The sequence below is a fragment of the Sinohyriopsis cumingii genome, chromosome 16 (genome assembly GCF_028554795.1).
Source record: "Sinohyriopsis cumingii isolate HCF-2022 chromosome 16, ASM2855479v2, whole genome shotgun sequence".
In the NCBI taxonomy this organism is placed as follows: domain Eukaryota; kingdom Metazoa; phylum Mollusca; class Bivalvia; order Unionida; family Unionidae; genus Sinohyriopsis; species Sinohyriopsis cumingii.
Genome location: NC_142976.1, coordinates 42,029,560 through 42,055,796, shown reverse-complemented (window position 1 = coordinate 42,055,796; position 26,237 = coordinate 42,029,560). Strand labels below are relative to the sequence as shown.

The following is a 26,237-nucleotide window of genomic DNA, read 5'->3' as shown; positions in this document are numbered from 1 at the left end:
CATAATTTGACCTTGAGGCAGCGGGCCATGCTTTGACAATAAACCCTCTTGTCATGATAATTATATACTTAGGCAAAGCTTCCTTAAAATCTCTGCAACCTAAATAACGAGCTGCACAAGCCAATGTTAGTGGACAGGCAGACAGACCCTCCCACCCCTAACATAATATGCCCGATATAAGATGAATGTATGATGACCTCTAATGTATTTATACAAAAACACCTTCCTACTAAATATGTACAATACATGTCAAATGGTTTTTGTGATCAATATTGATTGTAATAATCTGAAAGTTGTCTTGTTGCTCTCTCTCTCTCACCTGCACCCAACCACCCACCCACACCCACATCTGACATAATGCAGCTGAGTGACTGGAGAAAAAATTCAAAGGTTTTGTTTGCCTTTCTTTACTTTGGTAATGATTATCATTTAATGGTGGCTCATCATCACTGGTATAAATTTGTCAAAAAGCTTGATATCAAACATAATTCTGTTCTGCAGAAACATTTTCTTTTCTTTTTTTTCTGTTTTGTATTAGCTTTTTGCTTTTAAAAAGAAGCCAAACCTTTTCTAATTTTATTAATGTGGCCATATATATATATATATATATATATATATATATATATATATATATATATATATATATATTGGAAGAGGAACTGCACACCAACCATTGCGCACCAAAATGATTTTGGATGATATGAATCCTTAGCTTTATAAAAGTATCAGATTTCCTTAAAGTTAAACACTCTAACATTTAGCAAGCAATTATCATTGATCATCATTAGTTATGTCAATTAACTGCAGGAAAAACCATAGGTTAAGTGCAGACAACAGACCATAAAATTGTCCTTTCTGGACCCATATTCTTTTATAATAAAGCCTAAATATGAAGCAAACTTGAGGAAAGGGGTTTCATAGATCTTATTGTTATGAATATGTGTCCTTTTTATGAAGGTGTCTGCTAAGATAAGTTTAACAATATTGTATTAGATTCTTTATTTCTCTTATACAGAGCAAACAAAGAAAACTCACTTGATGTCATTAACTTTGCCATAAATCTTCTCCATTGCAACAGAAACATTGAGGAAAGCTTGCATGTCCTGTGGAATAAGAACCAGCATATAAGAATGTTATATCATATTTATTTTAAGAAATTAATTAACTTCTTGGAAATAAATGAGTGCCATTCATTTGCATAAAAAATCAAATAGTTTTTTTGCAAATTATATGTAAAGACTGGATGAAAAAATGAGCTGAAAAAGTGAAATGTAATATAATGACAAATAATTATGTGTCACATTCAGCTCTTGTTTGATAGCAAAACGATTCCTGTTATATGCTGTTTTGTTATTATTCACACCTATTTGATTCCAATAAATATGAAGTTGTTATGGAAAGGTGCTATGTCACTGATAAAGAAAATAACACCAAAAATTTTGTGAGGAAAACAAACCTATATCCAAAGGCCAAGCAGTTTCCAGACATGGTTATACCACCATGTATAATATTATATGACTATACACTTAAGAGATGGTTATTACCATGTATAATATTTTGAGTGGTTATACTACCATGTATATTATGAGTGTTTATACTGCCATGTATATTATGAGTGGTTAAATTACTATGTTCATTCTGAGTGGTTATAATACAATGTTTATTCTGAGTGGTTATACTGCCATGTATATTCTGAGTGGTTATACTGTCATGTAATACTGTCATGTATATTCTGAGTGGTTATACTGTCATGCATATTTTGAGTGGCTATACTGTCATTTAAATTCTGAGTGGTTATACTGCCATGTATATTTTGAGTGGTTATACTACCATGTATATTCTGAGTGGTTATACTGTCATGTATATTTTGAGTGGCTATACTGTCATTTAAATTCTGAGTGGTTATACTGCCATGTTTATTTTGAGTGGTTAAACTGCCATGTTTATTCTGAGTGGTTATACTGCCATGTATATTTTGAGTGGTTAAACTGTCATGCATATTTTGAGTGGCTATACCGTCATGTATATTCTGAGTGGTTATACTGTCATGCATATTTTGAGTGGCTATACCGTCATGTAAATTTTGAGTGGTTATACTGCCATGTATATTCTGAATGGTTATACTGTCATGTATATTCTGAGTGGTTATTTTGTCATGTATATTTTGAGTGGTTAAGCTGTCATGTATATTTTGAGTGGTTATACTACCATGTATATTTTGAGTGGTTCTACTGTCATGTATAGTCTAAGTGGTTATACTGATATGTTACTGCATTTGTATGGAAAATACGAACATGTTTTTCGGATGGAAATTCTGCACGACCTTGGGAGTGCAGTATATCCCTCCGACAAAACGAGTTCATATTTTCCCATACAAATGAAGTAATCTTTTTATTATATGCTCATTTTCTTATTCTACCTAAGGCTTAATTATGTAAACAAAAATACACTACATGAAACAAAGTAACTAAATGTATGCCGTTTTCCAAACTAAATATGCAAATGCAGATTCATCATTATGAAACAACAATATTATTAATGTGCACATAACTGTGTCCAGATAAATTTGAACTTAGTCATGCGCTAGATATAACTTTTGAAAGAAACTGGCATTTTTATCTACTTAAAATTGAAATTTGGAGTCATATTCTGAATGAATGCGCATTGCAACAAATATTCCATTCGATCTGGAATAAATAGATTTTGGTATTATTGTTAATTCTACAAAATTTTGTGATTATGGACTGGATTTATACATGAAATACATCAGATTGAAGCAGCGAGGGAAAAGAGTGTTGACATCTGCAAGTGTCAAGAATGTGGAGAAAATATGAAATCTTTCAATTTCATATATCAAGAAGACACTATGGAATTTAATGTTTATTACATTTTGAGTGCAGTAAGGAGGATTTAATTGCACTTGGAATATAGTCTGAATTACAGAACAATTTCAAAATCAAGCTTGAGAACCCATTACATGGCTCATGTAATTCAGATTTGCAGAACTAAGAAAGCACATTTTGAGGATGTTCAGGATGTAAAATTGTAAGTACATTTTCTGCCATTCTTATTACCAGCTAAAGAAGGCAGTTTATGCCTTGTCACTTGCATGTTATTTGTAAGGACCCTGTCTGGCATCTACTGTATAGCTAGCCTAAATCCAAAACACTGTATCAAAAGAGTTAACGCGGAATGTGCCAAAGCTGCTGGTATGTGGCAGTCTATGAAACATCTTGTTTAGTTCATTCAGAAACAAATTTAATCAACCTAAATGTAAAGCGTCTACTATGAGAGTGTACATGACTTGTTTACAAAGTAGTTCCTAATACACTATTGGGCACATGTGAGTACAATCTGAAGTTGCGTGCAAGTGCAATATCGTAAAATATTAAACACTTCTGACAGTGTAAAGTCAACAGAGAAAAAAATGTGCATATAATAATACCATGTATAATACTGTGAGTGGTTGTATAACAATGTATATTCTGAGTGGTTATACTGTCTTGTATATTCTGAGTAGTTATACTGCCATGTATAATATTGTGAGTGGTTGTATAACAATGTATATTCTGAGTGGTTATACGGTCTTGTATATTCTGAGTAGTTATACTGCCATGTATAATATTGTGAGTGGTTGTATTACAATGTATATTCTGAGTGGTTATACTACACATATATTCTGAGTGGTTATACTGTCTTCTATATTCTGGGTAGTAATACTGCCATTTATAATATTCTTAGAGGTTGTATTACAGTGTATATTCTGAGTGGTTATACTACACATATATTCTGAGTGGTTATACTGTCTTGTATATTCTGGGTAGTAATACTGCCATTTATAATATTTGGAGTGGTTATACTACCATGTATAATATCTTGAGTGGTCAAACATGAATACACAAATCAAAGTCTTAGAGCCAATCTGCATCATGTGATCATATAATAACCAATACGGTAAACATACCTATGTGAAAATTGTTTGCATGTATAGAGTTTAATGGCAAGTCAACACACTCATGGCTATATAGTCCCATTAATAAGTTAAGTTTAAAAAATATATAGGTATAGGATGTAAAAACTTGTGTAACAATATAGACATAACAAATAAAAGATGAAAGGTAAAACTTTGAAATATATATATATATATATATATATATATATATATATATATATATATAAAATACAAAGAACATAAAATCATCCAAGAATAACAACATTTATTACCCAGATTCATTCTTTTAAAAGTTCAAGATCATTTCAGATGTTATATCATTATAAAGTTTCTACACACAGCATGAAAGTCAATTCACCCTAACTCTACAGTAATGTGTTTCAGTCTCTGTCAAACAGCATGAAAGTCAATACATTCTAACTCTACAGTAATGTCTTTTAGTCTCTGTCTCACAGCATGGAAGTCAATACACTCTAACTCTACAGTAATGTGTTTCAGTCTTTGTCTCATAGCATTGGAAGTCAATACACTCTAACTCTACAGTAATGTGTTTCAGTCTCTGTCTCACAGCATGGAAGTCAATACACTTTAACTCTTCAGTAATGTGTTTTAGTCTCTGTCTCACAGGATGGAAGTCAATACACTCTAACTCTACAGTAATGTGTTTCAGTCTCTGTCACACAGCATGGAAGTCAATACACTCTAACTCTACAGTAATGTGTTTCAGTCTCTGTCTCACAGCATGGAAGTCAATACACTCTAACTCTACAGTAATGTGTTTCAGTCTATCTCACAGCATGGAAGTCAATACACTCTAACTCTACAGTAATGTGTTTCAGTCTCTGTCTCACAGCATGGAAGTCAATACACTCTAACTCTACAGTAACGCGTTTCAGTCTATCTCACAGCATGGAAGTCAATACACTCTAACTCTACAGTAATGTGTTTCAATCTGTCTCACAGCATGGAAGTCAATACACTCTAACTCTACAGTAATGTGTTTCAGTCTGTCTCACAGCATGGAAGTCAATACACTCTAACTCTACAGTAATATGTTTCAGTCTCTGTCTCACAGCATGGAAGTCACTCTAACTCTACAGTAATGTGTTTCAGTCTCTGTCACATAGGGGCTAAGGTGATACACTCAAGGGTATTGTGTTTCAGTGTTATTGGAAACTGACAAGGAATGCACCCTGGTTCATCCTTCAGGAGATACGTATGGACAAGATCTCTGTGTCCTATATTGTTTGTGGAGACTAAAAAGGTATTCATCCTAGCCATGGTTCACCTTTCAAAAGGTATGCATGGGCAAAGATCCATGTCATATATTGTCATCATGACAAGTTATGCACCCTATCCAAGGCTCACCCTTCAGGAGGCATGTATGGGCAATGTAACTGTGTCCTATATTATCACCAGAGACAGAAAAGGTATGCACTCTAGCCATGGTTTACTCTTCTGGAGGTATGCATGGACAAGGTATCTGTATCACATATTGTTATTACAGACTTACAAGGTATGCACTCTAATCAAGACTCACCCTTCAGGAAGTATGCATTGGCAAGGAATGTGTCATATATTGTCGGTGGAGACTGAGAAGGTATGCACTCTAGTCATAGTTCAGTCTTCTGGAGATATGCATGGACAAGGTATCTGTGTCCTGTATATAGCAGAACTATGTTACCTCATCTTTCTGATGTGCTCTGCATGAGGGTTTCCATCATCATCTTTGTGATATTCTATGCATGAGGGTTGCCTACCTCATCTCTGTGATATTCTAAGCATGAGGGTTGCCTACCTCATCTATGTGATATTCTAAGCATGAGCATTGCCTACCTCATCTCTGTGATATTCTAAGCATGAGGGTTGCCTACCTCATCTCTGTGATATTCTATGCATGAGGGTTGCCTACCTCATCTCTGTGATATCTATGCATGAGGGTTGCCACTCATCGATGATTGGTTTGATATTCTGAAACTTATTTGTAGCATTTTCACTCAACATATTTACCAAGTATATATAATATACTGACATATAAATAACATAGCGATATATATATTTTTAACATACTGATGTATATAACATCTAGAATCTTCCACTCAGTAACGAGTGACAGGTGGACAATGTCAATCAACAATACAGAATACTTTATCCAAATTTAGTGAGTAAATTGTGTTGTGTAAGATTTGGGATATGAACAGATATCAAATTTAAAGGTTTGAAAAGATTGTCAGTGTAGAAAATGAACCCAAAATATGAAGAACATTTTTGGGGGGAGGTTGTAATTTAATTCAAAATTTATAGCTTGTTTATAACTTGGTTGTAATTACTGTGGTACAAATGGAGCCTTTATTTGGTGATCAGAACACTAACAGTAATCACCATGTAACTCACTGAACCCTATATCAAAACCTTACTAGTACTTGTAAGATTTGTAACATTAAAAAAAATAGGTAAACACTGGACTTTAAAAAAGTAAATATGGGACTTCAAGCAAGAGTGCCTGCAAACATTTTTCCAGGGAGGGCAAACATGTAGTGGTCAGCCATTAAATTTTAAAGATTTAGGTCAAAACACGTTTAGAGGTGAAATCCAGGGAGGGGGAAGTCCAGTGCTCTCCCCTCCTCCTAAGTGCAGGCAGAAATAAACATTGCTGACACAAAAAATCATGCAAGACAAATGTGGGTGTGCAGTATGTCATTTACTATGTCTACTATTTGATGGTTCAACTTACTGATAATCACTCCATTTGTCATTTGAAGGTTTGACTTAAATTTCTGACTCAGAAATCCAATTTTGAAAAGGTAAATATATGTGCATGTGTGAATATCTATTTTTGCTTCTTTCTTTGTGAAAAGCAGAATGTAAGAAATGGAGTTCAAAACAAAATGAAAAGATATAAATTTTAAACAAAATCTATTCGGATCTGCCGCAGGGAATACTTGTACCTCTAAAGGCAGTCGGGTTGAGGCACTTCTTGCAGGCAATATAAAATAATTCACTCTGAATGAAAATGCATTTGATTTTTCTTAAAATAAAAAACTCCTTTGCCAGCCATGTCTAAAATACATCTTAATGCAAAGGACGTTATGGTAAAGATAATATGTAATTTGGGATAAGATGTATGCTTTACTTACAAATAGAACATCTGCATAGTATGTCATAACAAAACTATCAAATTCACTTTGACAAAGAGATTCACCTATCATAAACACCTCTCCTAAACAAAAAAGAGAAAAAATATAAGCAAAAAAAAAAAAAAACAAGAGTCCCTTGAAGGGAATGATGTTCTACTGGCTGAAAAGAGTTTCCAGGAATTCAAGATAAGACCATTTCTTCCTTTTAACTGAATAGTGTTGAAACCAACAGACATATTCTTCAGCAATAACATGATTTTGAAATTAGCTGCTATGGTGGACATATTGGATGTCAACTTGGCACTATTTTCATTTAAGACCAACAAAGCATCATAACAAGTGTTCCGGTGGGAAAGCCCATACTGACGTGACCTTCTGTTTTGTGGTAGCAATGGTAACAAGATGGATGCCATGGTGACCATATTCAACATCAGACTGGCACCATTCTATTTAGTACCAACAAGACATCATTAGAGTTTGTTTGGTGAAAGCACCAGGATGATATGGCCAGCCATCTAGGAGTAGCGATATTCAACATAGCCACTGTTTTAGACATACTTGATATCCAAGCAACACCTCTTTCATATAGGACCAACTAGACCAGGAAATGAATGTGTGTGTAAAATTTCACGACAGTCCTCCAAATAGTTTATGAGAAGCAGCAATAACAAACTTGTGATAATGGACAGATGGATGGTGGACAACAGACAACTCCATAAACTCTTCTGGTCTGTGACCAACATTACTAACAATAGCTTACCGCCATCAGCGTAAAGAGGGACGGAAGGCTGTTGTTCTTCTGTCTAGCATAGAAAACAATCTTCCCACTACAGCTGGCACTGATATCGTTGGGAGTTATGGTCATCTTTGGTGAAATGCAGCTAAACATGTGAAGCTCTATGCTACTGTTCGGGTATAACTTTCCTACCTATGAAAGTAAAAACATAACTAGGTCACGAAATTTGTACACGTATACCACCGAGTCAAATGACAATAAAATAAAAATCATAAAATATAAAATACAATAAAATATTTTATAATTAAAACAGATTAAAAGCTAAAAGATAGATACAATCAGAAGAAACAAATGATATTAGGTTACAAATGTCAAGGACATGGCTTATGATTACAGATAAATATCGTGTGGTGAAAGTAAATTAATACTAATAATGAAATAAAATAGCAAGTATAACATGGTATAAAGACCAGAGCTAATTATCTTGACTATCATTTCAAAACCTACTTCTCTGAATACAAGTTAAATACAGGTATTAACAATCTTTTCTTTTTAACATTATGGTCAATAAATTCTTACCTGTGGTACCAATATGCCAAGGCATTCTGCAGAGGTGCAAGTTGTGTTCAGGATTCCCCGCTGATCTGGAGGCAGCTGAAGAAAAAAAACAACTTCTTAATTAAAGTAAGATTATTATTTTATTTAACTTTTCCTGAGAATTAACTCAGTAACTTGGCAATGAACAGATTAATTAAAAGAACTGGCTTACTCCTTAATTAAAGTAAGATTATTATTTTATTTAACTTCTCATGAGAATGAACTCAGTAACTTGGCAATGAACAGATTAGTTAAAAGAAAACCGTTCCCCACCAGGCCCTATCATTTTATAGGGTGCAGGTCTAGGCTTCCAAATCGGTACGCATAATATTTTAATGGCTTGACATAAAATTAAACCAATCATTAAAAAAATTATTTTTGTCGATCTGTGTGTATGTGTTTATTGTGTTTTACGAACTTTACTTCTATTGTTCACTTTTGCATTTTTTATACCAAGGCAAGTCCATCTGAAAAAGCCAAACTCAAACAGGCAGAAAATGAAAAGAAGCCATATGCATTCTTTACTTCACTATCTTCAGTCATAAAGCCATATGGGTAGCACTATTGTTTTACACAGAATGCATATAGGACTTTTTCTTGTTTCAGCTAGAAGTGCACCGATACAGAAAATATTACTACATGACGATGTTATATTTGCAAATCTTATAGTATTCCTAGGGGGTAAAGCTATCACTGTAACGCTTGTGAAATTTCTCAGATCTAAGTCATATGTACTCTGTTAGATCATTTTTGTAACTTTGAAGGTATTGTTTATACCCTGTACATTACTGATAGGTAAGATTATTTTTCTATTTTGACTTACTTCAATCTGGTTACTAGGAGGTGAGATTTAATGGAATTCCGGTTTATCGCATTAATTTGCATTGGATTCAGCTTAAATTCATTATTCTCAGCAAGAATAGGTGACACACATTCCTTTGTTCACTGAAACATTATACCTATCTGAAACAAGCTTGAATTTCTTTCTGATGGCTCTGACATAACTGACCCAACACAGACTCCTTTTGACTACTCTATTAATTAATTAATATTAATTAATAACTCTATTAATTAATTAAATGATATTAAATTAGATGGATACCACAAACCCATAAGACATCAAAGAACTAATCATGGGGGTGGAGCTATGATTTATATATTAAGAACATCTAGCGTTCAAACATGAAACAGAGATATTGAAACAAAATAATGAAATACTTTGGATTTTTTTAAAAGAATAGCTGCTATACAAATTTTTTCAAATAAATTAAAACGTCGAAACAAACATTTGCATCTTAAATGTTATGAAAAATTGGACAACTCAAAAGATTTTGGGGGGCTTGACTGACACTTAGTTACAAACAAATGTATCCCATATTGTACCACTAATACTGTTATACAAAATTATGGCACACTGAAAATTTATAGAAGGTAAAGTGTTCAAATTAGTTTTTCACATCTGTCTCAAAACTCAATGATGCCAGTGTAGCTCTTCCAAAATTACCCCTTTGCACAATGGACAAACTGACCAGCATTGTAATAAGCGAACTGGAAATTCTACATGTTAAAATAACAATTCTCATGAATAAAGTTTGTGGCTCTGATAAGATACGTAACAATCTTCTAAATGATGCAGCACCAGCACTTTTAAGACCTTTAGGTATTTTATTTAACAGATCTGTTAATGAGACAATTCTTCCTTCTCTCTGGAAAGAGTGGTAGTTACCAAAACATAAGAAAGCCAGAAAAATTGATCCCATCAATTACAGACCCATTTCTTTACTTGGCCATGTAGGCAAAATCATGGAAATGGTCATTTTCAAACATGTATGCAATTGCATACATGAAAATGATCTTATTTACAAATATCAATTTATTTATCACATATAAGGTCTACATTAGAATATGCAGACATTGTTTGGGATGGATGTTCAAAAGTGACTCAGAGAGATTTCAGTTATAGGCTGATAGGATAGTCACAGGTCTCACCAGAGCTGCCCAAACATGCGATTTTCATGAGGAATGCAGCTGGTCCCTGCTCTCAGAAAGAAGACAATCTCACAAACTCTGCACTTGTCACTGAATAATTTGTAATGCTTCACCGAGTTATTCAAATGAACTGCTTCCTCCTTTTGGTGGAAGAAACAGCAAAATACAATTTACATAATAAAAACATCATTACATAAAATGCTGGACTTGAAATAACTAAAAATCTTTCCTTAACTTTTTTATTCTCAAATGGAATAACCTATCTAAAAGATGTCGAATTGGAAAGCAATTTCTTAAAATTGATAAAAATATATATTACCTCACTTAAACAATAGAGTTCATTCACATTATCTTTCTGGTGATCGCAGATGCTCTATTATACTAGGCTCAGAAACCAATGAGGCAACCTCAACAAAGATAAGTATGACAAATAATCTAATAGACAACCCCTTATGCAACTGCATATATTTGTCGTTGTTGTTTTGGTTTAATGCCACATCTCAGCACAGGATAGGCTATACATTGCGACCAGAAGAAAACCCCAGGGAAACCACTGATCCATGGGAAACTACTGACAAGATTTCTCATATACCAATATTGGCCAAATAAAGGTGGGATATATATATATATATATATATATATATATATATATATATATATATATATATATATATATAACTTTAGATCCAAAACAATAGCAATATATAGATCCCTAGATCCTTTACATAAATGGTAGGTACATGAATCACAGCATTAATACAATAATGAGCTAAATACTGGATCAACCAGCAATACAGAAACAGAAATCTTGTTTCACAGAAGCAGTATGAGCTATCATGTATCATAATGCAAGCATTAGTATATCACAGTTCTGGCCATGGAGAAAAAAGACAATAATCAAAATATACAGTCAGCACCAAGTCATCCAAATGAATCAGCAGTAGCATTCTCTTGTCTTAAGCAACTGAGTGCATGATCTAAGAAGGGAAACAAATAGAAATTGATGGGGTCTCTTAGAAAGTAAGAAATAAAAAGTTATATTGGAGTGTATTGGTGTGGGTATGCAAGGATTAGAGCATGCATGCATATAAGCTTACATCTTGCGCTGTAAGGTTGTAATTCAGAACATTGTGTTGTTGTGCCACCAATCCCATTGTATTGAAGATGTAGTCAGACAACCAAAAGTACATCATCTTGTCATCTCCTGCTGTGTCTGCCATCACTGCAGGCTGGAAGGGTGCCTCAGTTATGTTGTTTAACCAGAATATCTCACCCTAAGATACAGATGATAAATGGCAAAACACTACCTTGCAAATCTATGTTAATTTTTTTGAACATACCATATAGAAGATTTTTTTAAATTCCATCTGTAAAATGGTGTTGTGAGTCACTCATTTTAATTTATCTGTCTAATGTGGACTTACCTCATGTATGTTTTCGTTTATTTTAATGACTATTATTGACAACACTGGAACTTTAGAGACATGTTCACAAAATATAATTTAAAGGTAAAAAATAAACTTAGCAAACATTCCAATTAATTTAAAAGACAGAAACTAGTTATGCTTCAGATTTCTGATTTTATAATATAAACTTCCTTAGGTGCCTAGGTTATTGGTATAAATTTAGATCTAGTCCAGAAGCTTTGTTTCTCAGAATGAATTTAGATCTAGTCCACAAGCTTAGTTTCTCAGAATGAATTTAGATCTAGTCCAACAGTTTGAATTTCTCAGAATGAATTTCTCAATGACCTATATAGAATTCCATGGAATATGATCCAAAATTTGGATGACATGGATAAAGCTCTGAGGGTGTGGAACTGACTTACTTATGGATGTAGTCTCTAAGCATGCACCACTGAAAGTACATCGAGTAAAGAATGAAATCCAACCTAACTGGCTTACTACTGAAATCCTAGATGCTATGAAAACATGAGATTAATTCAAGGCTATGGGAAACCATGCACAATATAAAGTATGGATAAATAAAATAACAAGTATGATTAAAAAAGCTATAAAAAACTTATTATCAATCACTGCTTGAAAACAAAAAAAGCAACACAAACTCCATTTGGAAAGCCTTTAATGAACTCACTGGAGGAACACACAAAGATCAGACAAATAAAATTCACTCACTTCTGGTAAATGACACCATAGTCACTGATGACACTAACACTGCAAATGTTTTAAATGATCTTTTTCACCAACACTGCCACAAAATTAAAGAACCAGTGATAGAAAACAACTTTAACGAACTGAAAAAGTTCTGTAGCAGCAAAATCTCTAAGGAGGTATGTTTCTCTATTCCACCATGTTAAAATAATGTCTCAGTGAACTTGATGCCAAGAAAGCTACAGGACTGGATCCGATTGGTCCACAACTCATTAAATCTTCTGCTTCTGCTATTTTTGATAGCTTAACATTCATAATCAGTTGAAGTATTGCAACCACATATGTCCCCAAAATATGGAAAACTGCAAAAGTAACTCCTAATCAAAAATCTTGTTCTAAGGATGATGCTGATAACTATGCACCAATCTCAATACTACCACACAAAATTGATTGAAAAACATGTCCATGACTCGTTCATGTCATTTGTAACTAAACACTTGCTGTTACACCCTAATCAATCAGGCTTTAGACAGAAACATTCATGTGAGATTGCCTTGATCTCCCTAACTGATAAATGGCTTCAAGCACTTGACCAAAGTGGAATAATAGGATCTGTATTAATTTGTAGATTTCAGGAAAGCTTTTGACATGGTGGATCATGAAATCCTTTTGAAGAAACTGAAAATCTATCAATGTGATGAAAACAGTTATATGGTTTACTTAAGTGAAAGAACACAACGTGTTTATATAAATAATGTTCAGTCTGAACCTGGAACAATTAGATATGGCTCAATTCTAGGTCCATTACTATTTATTTTATTTATTAATGACCTTCCACTTTTACTAAGGGACTCAATATCATCTACAGATTTCTATGCTGATGACACAACATTGTCAGACATCCAAAACACAAAGCATGAACTCGAAATTTCTTTACAGAATGCCCTAAACAAACTGGATAACTGGTGCACATGCAATGGCATGGTGGTAAATACTGGTAAAACTAAAATATTACTTATCTCAACATGGCAAAAAATGACAAATCTTGATAGTGATGAACTATGTCTGACATGGAAGGATACAAATTTGCAAATGGTCTGTCATGATAGACTACTTGGTGTTTTGGTAGATAATAACCTATCATGGACTGAACATATCAAACATATCAGTAAAAAGTCAATTCAAGTTCATGGCTTCTAAGTAGGATAAGACATTTTCTCCCTGAAAGGCACAAAAAACTATTTTATAACAGTTACATACAACCCTATTTAGACTACTGTAATACAGTATTGGGTAATTCAAATGATAAAAACATAACAATTCTGGCACATCTTCAAAAAAGAGCATTTGGGCTAATATCAATCCAGAAAGAAAGCAAGGAAAATTTAGCTGGTAAGTTAAAAATATTACCTATTAAAGACCGAATCTGTTTGAGAAAAGCCAAATTAATGCACAGGATGTCCAATAATAGTGCTCCTAAATATTTACAATCACCATTACAGTATAGGCTATCTGGCAATACAATCACTATTACAGTATAGGCTACCTGGCAATTCTCATCACCTGTGATCCATGTCTATCAAAATGTATAAAATTTCCAAACCAAATAAGGAATTATTTTTAATAAAAGTTTCCAATACTCTGGAACTTTGTTCTGGAATAGTATTCCAGTTTAGATTAGAAATGCCCACTTTATTTTCTTTTTCCAAACCCAATATTTCCAGTGGCTTCAGTGATGCAGCTAAAATATATTAATTCCTTTGTATGAGGGCCTCAAGGTAAATTAGTTCTTAGCTAATTGTGTTACCCTCTTCAAATAAAGTCATTATTATTATTAGATCTAATCCAATAACTTAGTTTCTCAGTATGAATTTAGATATAGCCCAATAGCTAAGTTTCTCAGTATGAATTTAGGTCTAGTCCAATAGCTAAGTTTCTCAGGATGAATTTAAATCTAGTCCAATAACTTAGTTTCCCAGTATGAATTTAGGTCTCGTCCAATAGCTAAGTTTCTCAGGATGAATTTACGTCTAGTCCAATAGCTACGTTTCTCAGGATGAATTTAAATCTAGTCCAATAGCTTAGCTTCACAGTATGAATTTAGGTCTAGTCCAATAGCTAAGTTTCTCAGGATGAATTTAGGTCTAGTCCAATAGTTAAGTTTCTCAGGATGAATTTAGGTCTAGTCCAATAGCTCAGTTTCTCAGATGAATTTAAATTTAGTCCAATAACTTAGTTTCTCAGGATGAATTTAGGTCTAGTCCAATAACTTAGTTTCTCAGTATGAATTTAAATCTAGTCCAATAACTTAGTTTCTCAGTATGAATTTAGATATAGTCCAAAGCTTACTTTAAAACCTTAAGAGTAAATTACAATCACAATAGAACATGCTGTTATGAGTTATATTCCTATATGAAGGTGTCAATATGATTTCTTGGATATATGTCATGTTTATAATCCAGGACAACTTTATGTGCCATCATCAAAGCCAAACACAACTTTTGACCTTGTTTATTTAGATTCCTTGCCTATTCCAGATTTCTTTCTGTACTTACCTTATGGTAGGTCTCCAAGTAGGTTGTGGTGAAGGTGGGAGTCTGTATGAGTCGATAGTCCAAGAGAAACATGTTGGCAATTTCAATGGTTACTGTACCAAAAAATGATCATTAAAAGATTTTACAAATGGAAATAAATGAAAAGAAATGCAGGTACTTTAAAAAGTTGAGACAGATGATAAAGGTGACAAGCAGTAATAAAAGTTTCATGTTCTCTTATGATTACATATTGGAACACTGCCAATAAACACACATCTAAAAATAATGCTTATTAAGAATTATTATCTAGCAAATATAAATTAATATTTTCATTAATTGAAAGGCACACATGTAAATGTTACAACACTAGCTTAATAGGTGGATAACCATAAAACAGTTAGTTACATATTAGTTCAATTACATACAAAATACTGATGTGATAAGTTAATCGGATTGTAATAAGATTAATATATAAGTAATTCTATATTAATAATTGGTGTACTTTTTAAACACCTGTACATATTTTTTAATTTCCAGAAGCTCTGATACACCAACCGTTTAATTAAGAGGATTATTCTTCACCCGATAATATAAGAAATATAGCAGAAAAGTTGCGCACATTTTTCCAATAGAGGATAGGCCATTTTGTTTCTACAAGGAGGTGGACAGAGTTCTGTAGACTGATTAGACAACATACTTTCTGGTATAAACCCTGTGTGAATCCTGATTTGTCAGTATATTTCAGGTCATAACACTCTTGAATTCAGTATTATATAAGTAGTATTACATAAGTAGTGATGTTTGTATTGAAACATTGTGTAAGGTCAATTGTAAAATGTTCTTCAATAGGCATTTTTAATTCACCCATGAGTAGTATCAACCTTTGTAAATGTTATTCAATGGGCGTTTTTAATTAACTGGTGAGTAGTATCAGCCCTGATCTTTCTGCATAGACTTTCTAACATCTGCCTTGTCTCTTGCAATTAGAACCTGACCTGATGATAGAAGCGTGACTTACCTCGGAACTAAATAACATTAAAGCTGACAGAAAACATCATTTTTGTAGAATAGAGAAACGATAATGTATGTAAGATCTTACAGGAGTGTTCCTTGGTGGCCATATCAGATGCCAGATCAGTACCATTTTCATTTAGGATCAACTATACATTATAATAAGTCTTTTAGCTAAAACCCTATGTTCATATGACCTTCCATTCAGGAGCAAGAGTTTCAAGACGGATGATGTGGCATCCATTTTGGATAACTGAGCAGCACCATTTTTACTGAGACCAACTAGTCTTTGGGAATTATACGTGTGAAAAAGTTTAATGGTAATTTTCAGTGTAGTTAGAAGGCAAAGCAACAGCAAACTTGTGCTAACGGATGGAGGGACGTGGGAAAACGAATGACGGACAACAAACCATCATATGAGCTCTTCTGGCCTGTTACCACTAGAGCACAAAATATTAAGGCCAATATGAAAACATCAATTTGAAAAGCATGATTTAAATAATATGTTTTAAAATATGTAGTATTGTACAAATTTTAAAATAAATTATAACATTACTTTTTTTTAACTTTTCTGAGCCTTGGCAAGTAAAGTTCGGAAATTATCTATCAAGTTTTGTACATTTACTGAAAATGAGCACAATATACAATGTAATTTATTATATCATGAATATAATAAATTATTCAATAAAACAGCAGTGAAGTGACAATCAAACAGTGATAAAATGTATTTCATCTATTCAACAAAATGGTAGTAGTATTCTCTAAAGAGACCGAAATGAATTAGAATTCCTCATATATTATGGATTGGCTGTATGTCACTTTGTGACATCATCTGCCACATCATGAAGTATATATATATATATATATATATATATATATATATATATATATATATATATATATGAGAAAAAGTATTTTAACAAAACCAACAATATTTTTGCAAATCAAAAGAAACCCTCAACAATTTCTTTTTCCAACCAGATAAAAAAAAATAACTAAAATATTTAACTTTCGATTTGCATCAAGATTGAGAAATAGTGAGATCATTTAATACCTTGAAACTACAGACACAATAATTTAGTACATGTTTCTGGTTTTAAATCAACCTTTAATTTTAACGAAAGCTAGGATTATTCTAAACTGGACCAAAAGAGGCAATATCTGCTGATCCTGGTCATCTTTAAAGGATATTGTAATGTAATATTTTTCTTAAAGATGTCTCAACAAAATGATGTCAGAATTACCTTTTTTGTACGCGTGCTTAATAAATTATATAATATTTAGGCAGGCAATAGACAAATGCATACTTTTTCAAGGAAGAAAACTTAATTTTTAACATTCAAACAATGATAATATTGAAATGTACTGGAAGTAGTCAACATTTTAAGAATTTCTAAATTGACTAACCTGATAAAGATGCCAGTTCCTTTTCTCCATTATCATTAATCAGACTTGTGACGCTGCTACACACCTATAAAATTGTGAAAGTCAATGTGTTAATTTAATTCTAATGAATCTTTACAAAGGCAAATCAAGTCTTATTTGCTATCTACATCGCTTTTCTTGGAAAAGAATTTCGTTTCCACTGCAAATGAAACTACTTCTTCTGCTAACAAACTAAGGCTGACATTTCCAATAGTAATGATTTTAAATAAATCTGTGTCGATGTATAGCTCTCATGTGACTGGAATATCTCATACCGAATGTCAGGTTTTGAAACTATTCGGAAGCAACTATTTCAAAGGAAAAATATTTCACTTAAAGACATGTCTTCTCTTATTGATGAAATGGACACAGCTTCCACTACTGCAAATTAGGCCAAACGAGAGCACACACAAAAAAAAAACCACAACAAAAACCACGGGAAAAAACACTGGAAGCATCATAGCGAGTTCACTATTAATTGCAGACTTAAAGGTGACAGGTTGACCCATATATATGTACAGAGGCCTAAGTGGGCTTGAGATCACACAGATGAAAGACATATAATGCAGGAGCTCTTAACTAAGAAATGTGGATTAATAGGATGCTTTCTGTGTCCAAATCTGTTGATTTAATGTGCCATAAAAATAATTCTTTCATGGTATTTTTTCCTTTGTTACCTTCATCCAAATGTGGTGGCACACTAGTATTATTTTGTTCAACAAATGTCTTGAAAAGACAGAAATCGTACAATCAGTTCCGGGTAAATTCAAGAGTTTGCATATGGGTTGGAGTACTCACATGCTTTGTAAAAACATTCGATTGATCAGATCTTAAAAATTGCCAGATATTGTAGTCGTGAAAAATCATAAATTAAACATCTTTGAAAATCTAAAAAGTAAGTGATATATTTTTACTTTTATCCATTCAAACAAATCTCACTAAAGAATGAATTATAATAAACAAACAGTCAAAGGTCTAAAGGGAAATCATGGCTGTAGTTACCGTTCCCTTGAGGCTATCCCTGACTGATGGCTCTATTAGACTTGTGAATAAGTTGTACAGCCATGCCATACCCCCATGGAATGTAATGTCGACACTAGAGATGTCACAGTTACAACCCGACGCTGCAACTGATGGACGCCCGCCACTATCAACTCCTGTAAAAATGAAATAGTTTATGATCTATTACAATGCCTACTCAAACACCATTGTTTTGTTGTTTTTTTTTGTTGTTTTTTTTTGTTTTTTGCTGCAAGGAAATAAACCCATTAGCACTGTAGTGACATGGATTTAGTTACAAACACTTCAGAGTACAGGTTCATGTCTTGTTAGAAAGGAGAGGGGTACAGCCGGTGCCACTCACTCCTACGACACACAAATTAGCGCAAAACAACTGGAGCGTTTCCTAAAGTAAGTGTTCTTTACAGTTAGATGCTTACAATCATACATGGAAATGCTTAAAATGTGGAGTTTTCGCCGGCTTCACCCACAGGGGCTCGTATCATTGCTTAAAATTGACATATCATACATTTACTATATAATAACTACAAGGGACGACACTTCTCTCCTTTCTCACGCGACCCATTTAAGAATAAACGCTGTTATTTCAAGCCACACTTCGCGTAGTGTGATAAATTTATTACCAATGGTTAACTCTGGCATTCGACTGTGTATCCCTATCAAAAGTTTGACTTAATATCATACCTTTAATGAATGTCAAATCATTTTCCAACGGTACGCTCGACATATACCTGATCGCGCCCTCTTAAGATGAAAAAACAACGCCCTGAATGGACTATTACCTTCTCATTGGCCTACTAAAAACAAGTTATAAAATAAATGCAGGACGTCATTTCCTTTAACCAATGAGAGAACAGTATTACATTCAGCGCTTTGTTCTTGCATATTAAGCGGGCGCGATCAGGTACAATTTTAAGCAACGATACGAACCCCTGTGGCCTCACCCCATGAGCTCTTTCAGGACTTCAACTGATAGACCCCTTGAATACTTGATCAGCCCCCAACCCACGTTACCCCGTTACGATATTCTCATAAAGTAAATGTTCTACGATGTCATTTCTGATAAAGGGTATACATCTGTCGTCGGGACGAAAGTAAGGGAACTTTACGTCACATGTGCCCTTAAACGGAACGACCATCGCCTGTCCGAGAAGAATATTCAGGATATGAAAATAAGCCCATCTCTGATATTCTTGAGCTTAAAGATTTTCAAATTAGTCATTGTAGCGGCCATCTTATTGATGTCACCACCCATTCAGGTCGAGTAGCAATAACAATGTTTTCAAGATGGCCATTGTCGTGGCCATATTGGATAATCGTACATAGCCAATTTCATGTCGGCCCATCTAGACATCACAAGAAGTCTTCTGGTCAAAATCCCATGTCAATATGCCCTACCGTTCAGGAGCAGTAGCAATAAAAAGATGTTCAAGATGGCTGATGTAGTGCCCATACTGAATGTTTGAGCAACACCATTTTTCATTGAGGGTCAACAGGACTGTGGGATGAATCGGTATTTAAAGGTCCAAAACATTCCTCCAAGTAGGAACAGTGGCGACAAAAAACTTCTGCTAACGGACCAGTATAGCTAACAAAAGTACCATCCCCTCAAAAAAAATAATATTAAAAAAATAAAATAAACAAATTGACAAAAAACAAACAACATGAGTACACATTTTCCTGTTCATGCCATGGCATAATCCAAAACTAATGCATATGTCCTGTGGCGAGAACAGTAGGTGACAGACTTTCAAAGTAGGTATTGGAGCTGAATAATGTAAAATGAAAAATATTTTCATAAATGCTGGAGCTTGAAATGTAGGTCACTGTGAACTACTGTCTATGATAAGTAAATTAATACACCCATCAAAATACATGAATGTAGGTCACTGTGAACTATCGCCTATGATGAATAAATTAATACACCCATCAAAATACATGAATGTAGGTCACTGTGAACTACTGCCTATGATGAGTAAATTAATACAAACATCAAAATACATGAATGTAAATATAAATGTCAAGAGAAACTGAACTAAATGCAAAACTTAACGAAAATCCATGAAGAGATAGCAAAAAAGTTTAGTATAGTTAAATAAAATCCATGAATCACAATGTCTTGCCTTCGCCGGGCTTTGACACTAGTGTTATTATGTTTAAAAATATACATAAATCAGAAATGATGTTTAACAATATTTTTTCCCGTAAAAACGGCGGTAAAAAATTACATTGAAAATACAGTCAGTACTCTATTTTGAATCAATTTTAAGGGGAAAAAAATGAAATGATCAAAGTTATTCAGTAAAAATAATTGTTACGTTATAAAAATTTAGTATATAATTCGCTGTCATCAAACGCGAACTTATTTATACAAGACGAAAAGGTGTGTATAACAGTGTCGCCACGCATCTTGGAAGTGGAGGTATATATTTAATTTTGGGTTTTACACCATTTCTTAATGTAGAATAGGCTATACATGGCGGCCGGTATAACTGGTGGAAGAAGAAGAGCCTGGCAAGAACCACCGATCCACAAGAAACTGCTAGCAGCTTTCTCACACACCCACATTGGCCGAACCCGAGATTGGAACCCACGCGGGTAGAGGTGAGACAGCAGTGGTCGATAAAAGCGAGCGCTTTAAACTCAAACACCGGGGGTAGGGGAGGGGCGAGATAAATATGAATCATGTGTTAAAGAAGGATGACTTTTGACACGCTGTACAATGTCTGCCAAGTATCTCCCCCATCACATCTACAATTAGACCATGGTACATATCAGGTTCTGTTTAATATTTTTAATACAACTTTTAATTTATATGACGACAACCATGTGCAAGAATCTATTGCTTTTAACTTGAATAAAAGCAAGATAACGTGATATTTTAATGGTTTATTTCCGTTCGTATAAATACAAACAAAAGTGGGTGTCTCCATAACGTCGCACGAATCCATCTTAAGAGGTCACTTCCCTGTTTTAACCTGGTGGCCAAATTTATATTATCTTCCTGGTTGATACGCTTTTAGACATTACCATATTATCATTCCAGTTGACAAACTGCCTTCATAAAGATCTAAATTCAAAATGGACTTGTTAATATTTCTGCCATATTAATTCCCGTGGAAAAATGATACGCCAGTACCTAATTATACTGACTCTTGTCGATTTCGGTATAACTCTTGTCGACATGCCTTGCTCTGTTAACTACACCGAATGGAGCTTTACAGTGAACAAACAGTGTGCAAGGAATTCATAATGTGAAAGCTATCTCCGGCGACTGACATTCCTTTTCACAGCCTACAAATACTATATTTAAAAAATATGTACCAGTGAGTAACGCCTGTGACGTAAAAGAGCACACATAGCTTGCATTTTTGCCCTTTTTTAACAGGAAAATAAACAAAGAAGGTCCTATAAAATACATGTTATGTATTCTAGATATGGTTGTTGTTGTTGTTGTTGTTGTTGTAGGGTGTAACGCCATTTTTCAGCACAATATAGGCTATATATGGCGGCCAGTATAATTGGTGGAGGAAGAACCCTGGAAAACCCCGGGAAGAACCACCGACCCACGAGAAGATACTGGCAGGCTTTCTCACGTACCAACGTTAGCCGAGGCTGAGACTCGAACTCACGCAGAGGTGAGATGGCAGTGATCCGTAACGGCGAGCGCTTTAGACCACTCGGCCACTCGGGGCCCCTAGATATGGTTGTAAACGGACTATATCAGGTAAATATAAGCAAATAAATCTCAGTCAACAGGAAGAGTTTCAGCATTTAGATTGCACAATATTGTGTTTGCTCACATTACATAACCATACACTTTAGTCAATTCCATCGCAAGGCCTTGAGCAGGCAAAATGGCGCGGCCTTAAAGTTTGATGATAGCGGGGCCTGTTCGGTGGAGTTACGGTAGTAATTACTCGCGTTGCCCTAATTCCGGTCATAGCAGGGGATGGGGTGGAGTTTGGGTTTCTCTTCGATCTAAAGCCCTAAAGGAAGCATCCATTTTCCTGGCTATAATTTATGTTTACCTACCAGGAAGTCATGAACTGCATCATTTTTCTTAACTACATGAGATTAGCTGAAACAATTTTGAATGCCTGCCAAAGAAAATCTTTACGCCTCACAAAGTTTTGTTGCTGTTGTTTTGTTGGTGGTACAAACTCTTTGAATTCATTCACAACTTCCCTTCATATAAAATACACTATTAACAAGCCGAGGAAAAAATATATCCTGCTGCCAACCCCCAACTTCCGCGCAACCCACATGACATAGGGACATTATCCTCCAATGCGCCCTACCTATTTTCTTTAATGCATGCATATAAAAGTTTATGTTGTGAAATGCGACAATAATTGACATATTTTGTGAATTAAACTTTTGACACGTCCTGTTGGGTTTCAAGACTGGGACACTTTGGCACAATATAATTACACCGAAAGATGCAAAATGCTACAATAATTGACGTATTTTGTAAATTAAACTTTTGACACATCCTGTCGGGTTTCAAGACGAACACCTTGGCATAATGTAATTACACCCAAAGATTATGCTGAAGACGAAAAGACTGACTAAAGAATGGAAATTGCAAAATGTGTTAAGCATGGAGAATACAAAATCCGCAATGCTTTCGTTGGAAGTCGTGGGGATGATACTATTTAGTTTTCTATCACTGGTATGAAATATTACACTTTTTAAAAACGTAGTGTCTTTCATGTCGACTCTTTACTGACGACAATCGTGACCTATACTGCTGATTTCATCAGACAAATTCGCGTTTCACGAGTCAAGTCGGGGAAAAACTACACTAATCCGTGTGCATACGTTAATCTCAAACACATCTACAACTTTACCATAATGTGTATAATTGGATAACACATACAAAAGTAAAATTGTCATTCGTCTCTTAAACTATGAAAGAGAAAATACGAACCGAATGCAGCATTAATGGAAAACGACAGGCCATTGATAGAGATGTCAAAAGACCCGCTGTCTTCAATTGGAATGCTGGAAAATAAAATAAAGTAGAAGATATATTTTTCATCGTAGATCCTCGATTGCATGTCAGACTTCTTTATACTGTAGAATGTAGATGAATGTAAGGATGTGCAAACATGATGGCACATACATAAGGAACCCTCACTTCTGCCCAAGAGGAAAAAGCTAAGGAGGGAGTAAACAGATTGAGGTTATCTAAAGAATAAAAAGCCTTACGTAAGTGTTAATCTTAAATAGAATCTTGTAATTATGTTTCAAGTTGTGAATTACATATGTTACATACTGCTTGCAGCTGGTGGCATACTCTATCATTCAATACATTACATGAAATTCGTGTTTACCAAACAGTTTTTTTATATTTTTAATCACAGAATTTAAACGACATTCAAATTATCTCTTCATAACACTGAAATGTGACATCTCAAGTACATGTACATGCCACGGGATAATGCATGATGTCTATTTATGCCAGTCATATTAAAGCAGTATGTAATAATGTCTGCTAATTTTGTAAACAATAAAATACCTTGCAAAATTGAATTATTACAAAATGTCGCGATTCACCAACACAATTCATAAAATTAAAAGTCTAGACTTATGATTATGGTGAATTGGAAGTCTGACCTAAATTTCGACCAATTAGATAGCTGGATTACAGACATAAATTTAAGTCAAGACATACAGTCCGTTGGTGAAATTTAGACCAGACCTCATAGTAATGCTATCCCACAGAGGCTGTATCGTTGTTTACAATTTAACTATAAAATAATAATATTATTATTTTAAACTATATGTATGACTGACAGTTGAATTTTAAGCAACGATACGAGCCTCTGTGTGCTATCCTAGCAGAGTTCGCTATAGATTTGCTAGTCCACGAGCAATCAAAAGTCACTTTCAATGACTTTCAAGGTATACACATAAACACACACGCACACACACACTTTATTTTTAAAATCAACAGAATCAGATATTGGCAGCATTGAAGTGTAATGGGTTACACTTTTAGACACTGTACTAACAAACGGGTATCAGAGAGATTAGATCAATTAAATTATAAATGAACATCTCAATTGCCATCTAAGGACTCTTTTCAGTTTAAGGAACCGAAATATAAATAAAGTAGACAAGCACAAGGGTCTTCACATATATTGTACATCGCTTTGATTGAAAAATGTGTAATTGACAAAAATTCAGAAAACACGAGATAAATAGTCAATGCTAACTTAGGTTGTTTAAGTGTGCTTACATCCAGGCCAGCTTGTAATGGAAGTTTCCATACATAGACACTTTTGCACCATTCCCAGCCCATGTTATTCCTGAACCCGGTATCAAGTTAATACTGCTTTGGGGTGGCGAGAAACCAGTCACTCTGAATCTAAAGAGATAAAATAATCAGAATAATAACATAGCGAGGATATATATATATATATATATATATATATATATATATATATATATATATATATATATATATATATATATATGTGTGTGTGTGTGTGTGTGTGTGCGTGTGTGTTTCGAACTCTTCATTTAATGAGAAAGTAACATAAAGCAACTATTATAATATAAAAAATTGAGTGTTTCGGACTCGATGAATGAATTTTTTTTATGGGCAGCATTAATAAACTTGAGACCTAGTGGGATCCATCTATACCATGATAAATGTTTTTAAAAAAATAAGTATTTCTGTAATTATTTAATCTCACTAGCTCGGATGCATATATCATGCTTTGCTTTATCAGTACTTTCTATATATTCACTTCAACGAACTGACGTAAAACATTTTCATGTAATAGAATCCAGATTTAAGTCGAGATGGAATTACTTACCCTGTTAAATCATACTTGACAACACCTGTGCCGCCATGTTGATCTGGCACAGTTGCTGTTTTTATGGCGTTAGAGAGCAGATCCATTGCAATTTGATCCACTGCAATGCAAAATTTCAAATAAATAATTTCCTGGGTGAATGTCTGTCGGTTTGCTTTCCACTTTAGTTCGTCTATATGTCTGCATATCCATATGTAAGTTAGTCTGTTCGTAAGGAAGACTCCCATCGCATAAATTCAAAAACAATTTGAAATTATTCCGACGAGAATTACAATTATCTAAAACGAATGATATGTGGATATTGAAAACTCTATTTGGAGCAAGAAACAAAATCATTTGTTTGTTGGGGTTTTTTTTTTTTTTTTTTTTTTTTTGCTCTTGTAGAAAAGTTGGATACTTCTAATAAAATCAACGGAGACTGCGTTTTGCCGTAGAGTCATCATCTTCGCTTGCCGAGGTTACGATATGAAAATCGTAGGATGATTAGCAATCTTATAAAGGAATACATGTACTTATTAACATATGCACATAAGCTAATAAAAAAATAATCTAAAACATGACATGTGGTTTTGTTGCTGTTGATTTTTTTAATCCCAAATGTGTCAGAAAGTTGGATTTGGCCCTAATATTTTTCACAGTATCCTATTGGCCCAACGCGTTGACACACTTGAAAAGTGTTAAACATGCGATGAAAGAAAAGAAAAAATGTAATTATATTTGTAATATTGACCATTAACTTGTGACAGATACGACTGTTTTATAAAGAAAAGATACTGTTTTGAAGAAGAAAAAAACAACTATTTTGTCATGAATAATGAAATCGCACTGTTACTATTTTTTAAGCCGTAACAAGATTAATTGGGAATTTCCGTATATTCTTTACTGACGGAAACTA

General features: G+C 34.0%; 1 protein-coding gene across 2 annotated transcripts in view; it reads right to left on the bottom strand.

Annotated features, from left to right (window-relative positions):
- Positions 1 to 26,237, bottom strand: part of LOC149780298 (bactericidal permeability-increasing protein-like) — a 53,479-nt gene that overhangs the window by 6,170 nt on the left and 21,072 nt on the right. Inside the window, exons 2-11 of one of the 2 annotated variants that reach the window (XM_089937128.1) lie at positions 25,343 to 25,442; positions 24,760 to 24,888; positions 23,446 to 23,519; positions 18,495 to 18,649; positions 17,475 to 17,538; positions 15,078 to 15,169; positions 11,509 to 11,685; positions 8,405 to 8,479; positions 7,850 to 8,017; positions 1,036 to 1,103 (exon numbers count right to left, since the gene is read on the bottom strand). In XM_089937128.1, coding sequence (XP_089793254.1) covers positions 1,036 to 1,103; positions 7,850 to 8,017; positions 8,405 to 8,479; positions 11,509 to 11,685; positions 15,078 to 15,169; positions 17,475 to 17,538; positions 18,495 to 18,649; positions 23,446 to 23,519; positions 24,760 to 24,888; positions 25,343 to 25,442 — 1,102 coding nt within the window. The remainder of the gene's footprint in view (positions 1 to 1,035; positions 1,104 to 7,849; positions 8,018 to 8,404; positions 8,480 to 11,508; positions 11,686 to 15,077; positions 15,170 to 17,474; positions 17,539 to 18,494; positions 18,650 to 23,445; positions 23,520 to 24,759; positions 24,889 to 25,342; positions 25,443 to 26,237) is intronic. The other variant, XM_089937129.1, reaches the window with a different exon arrangement.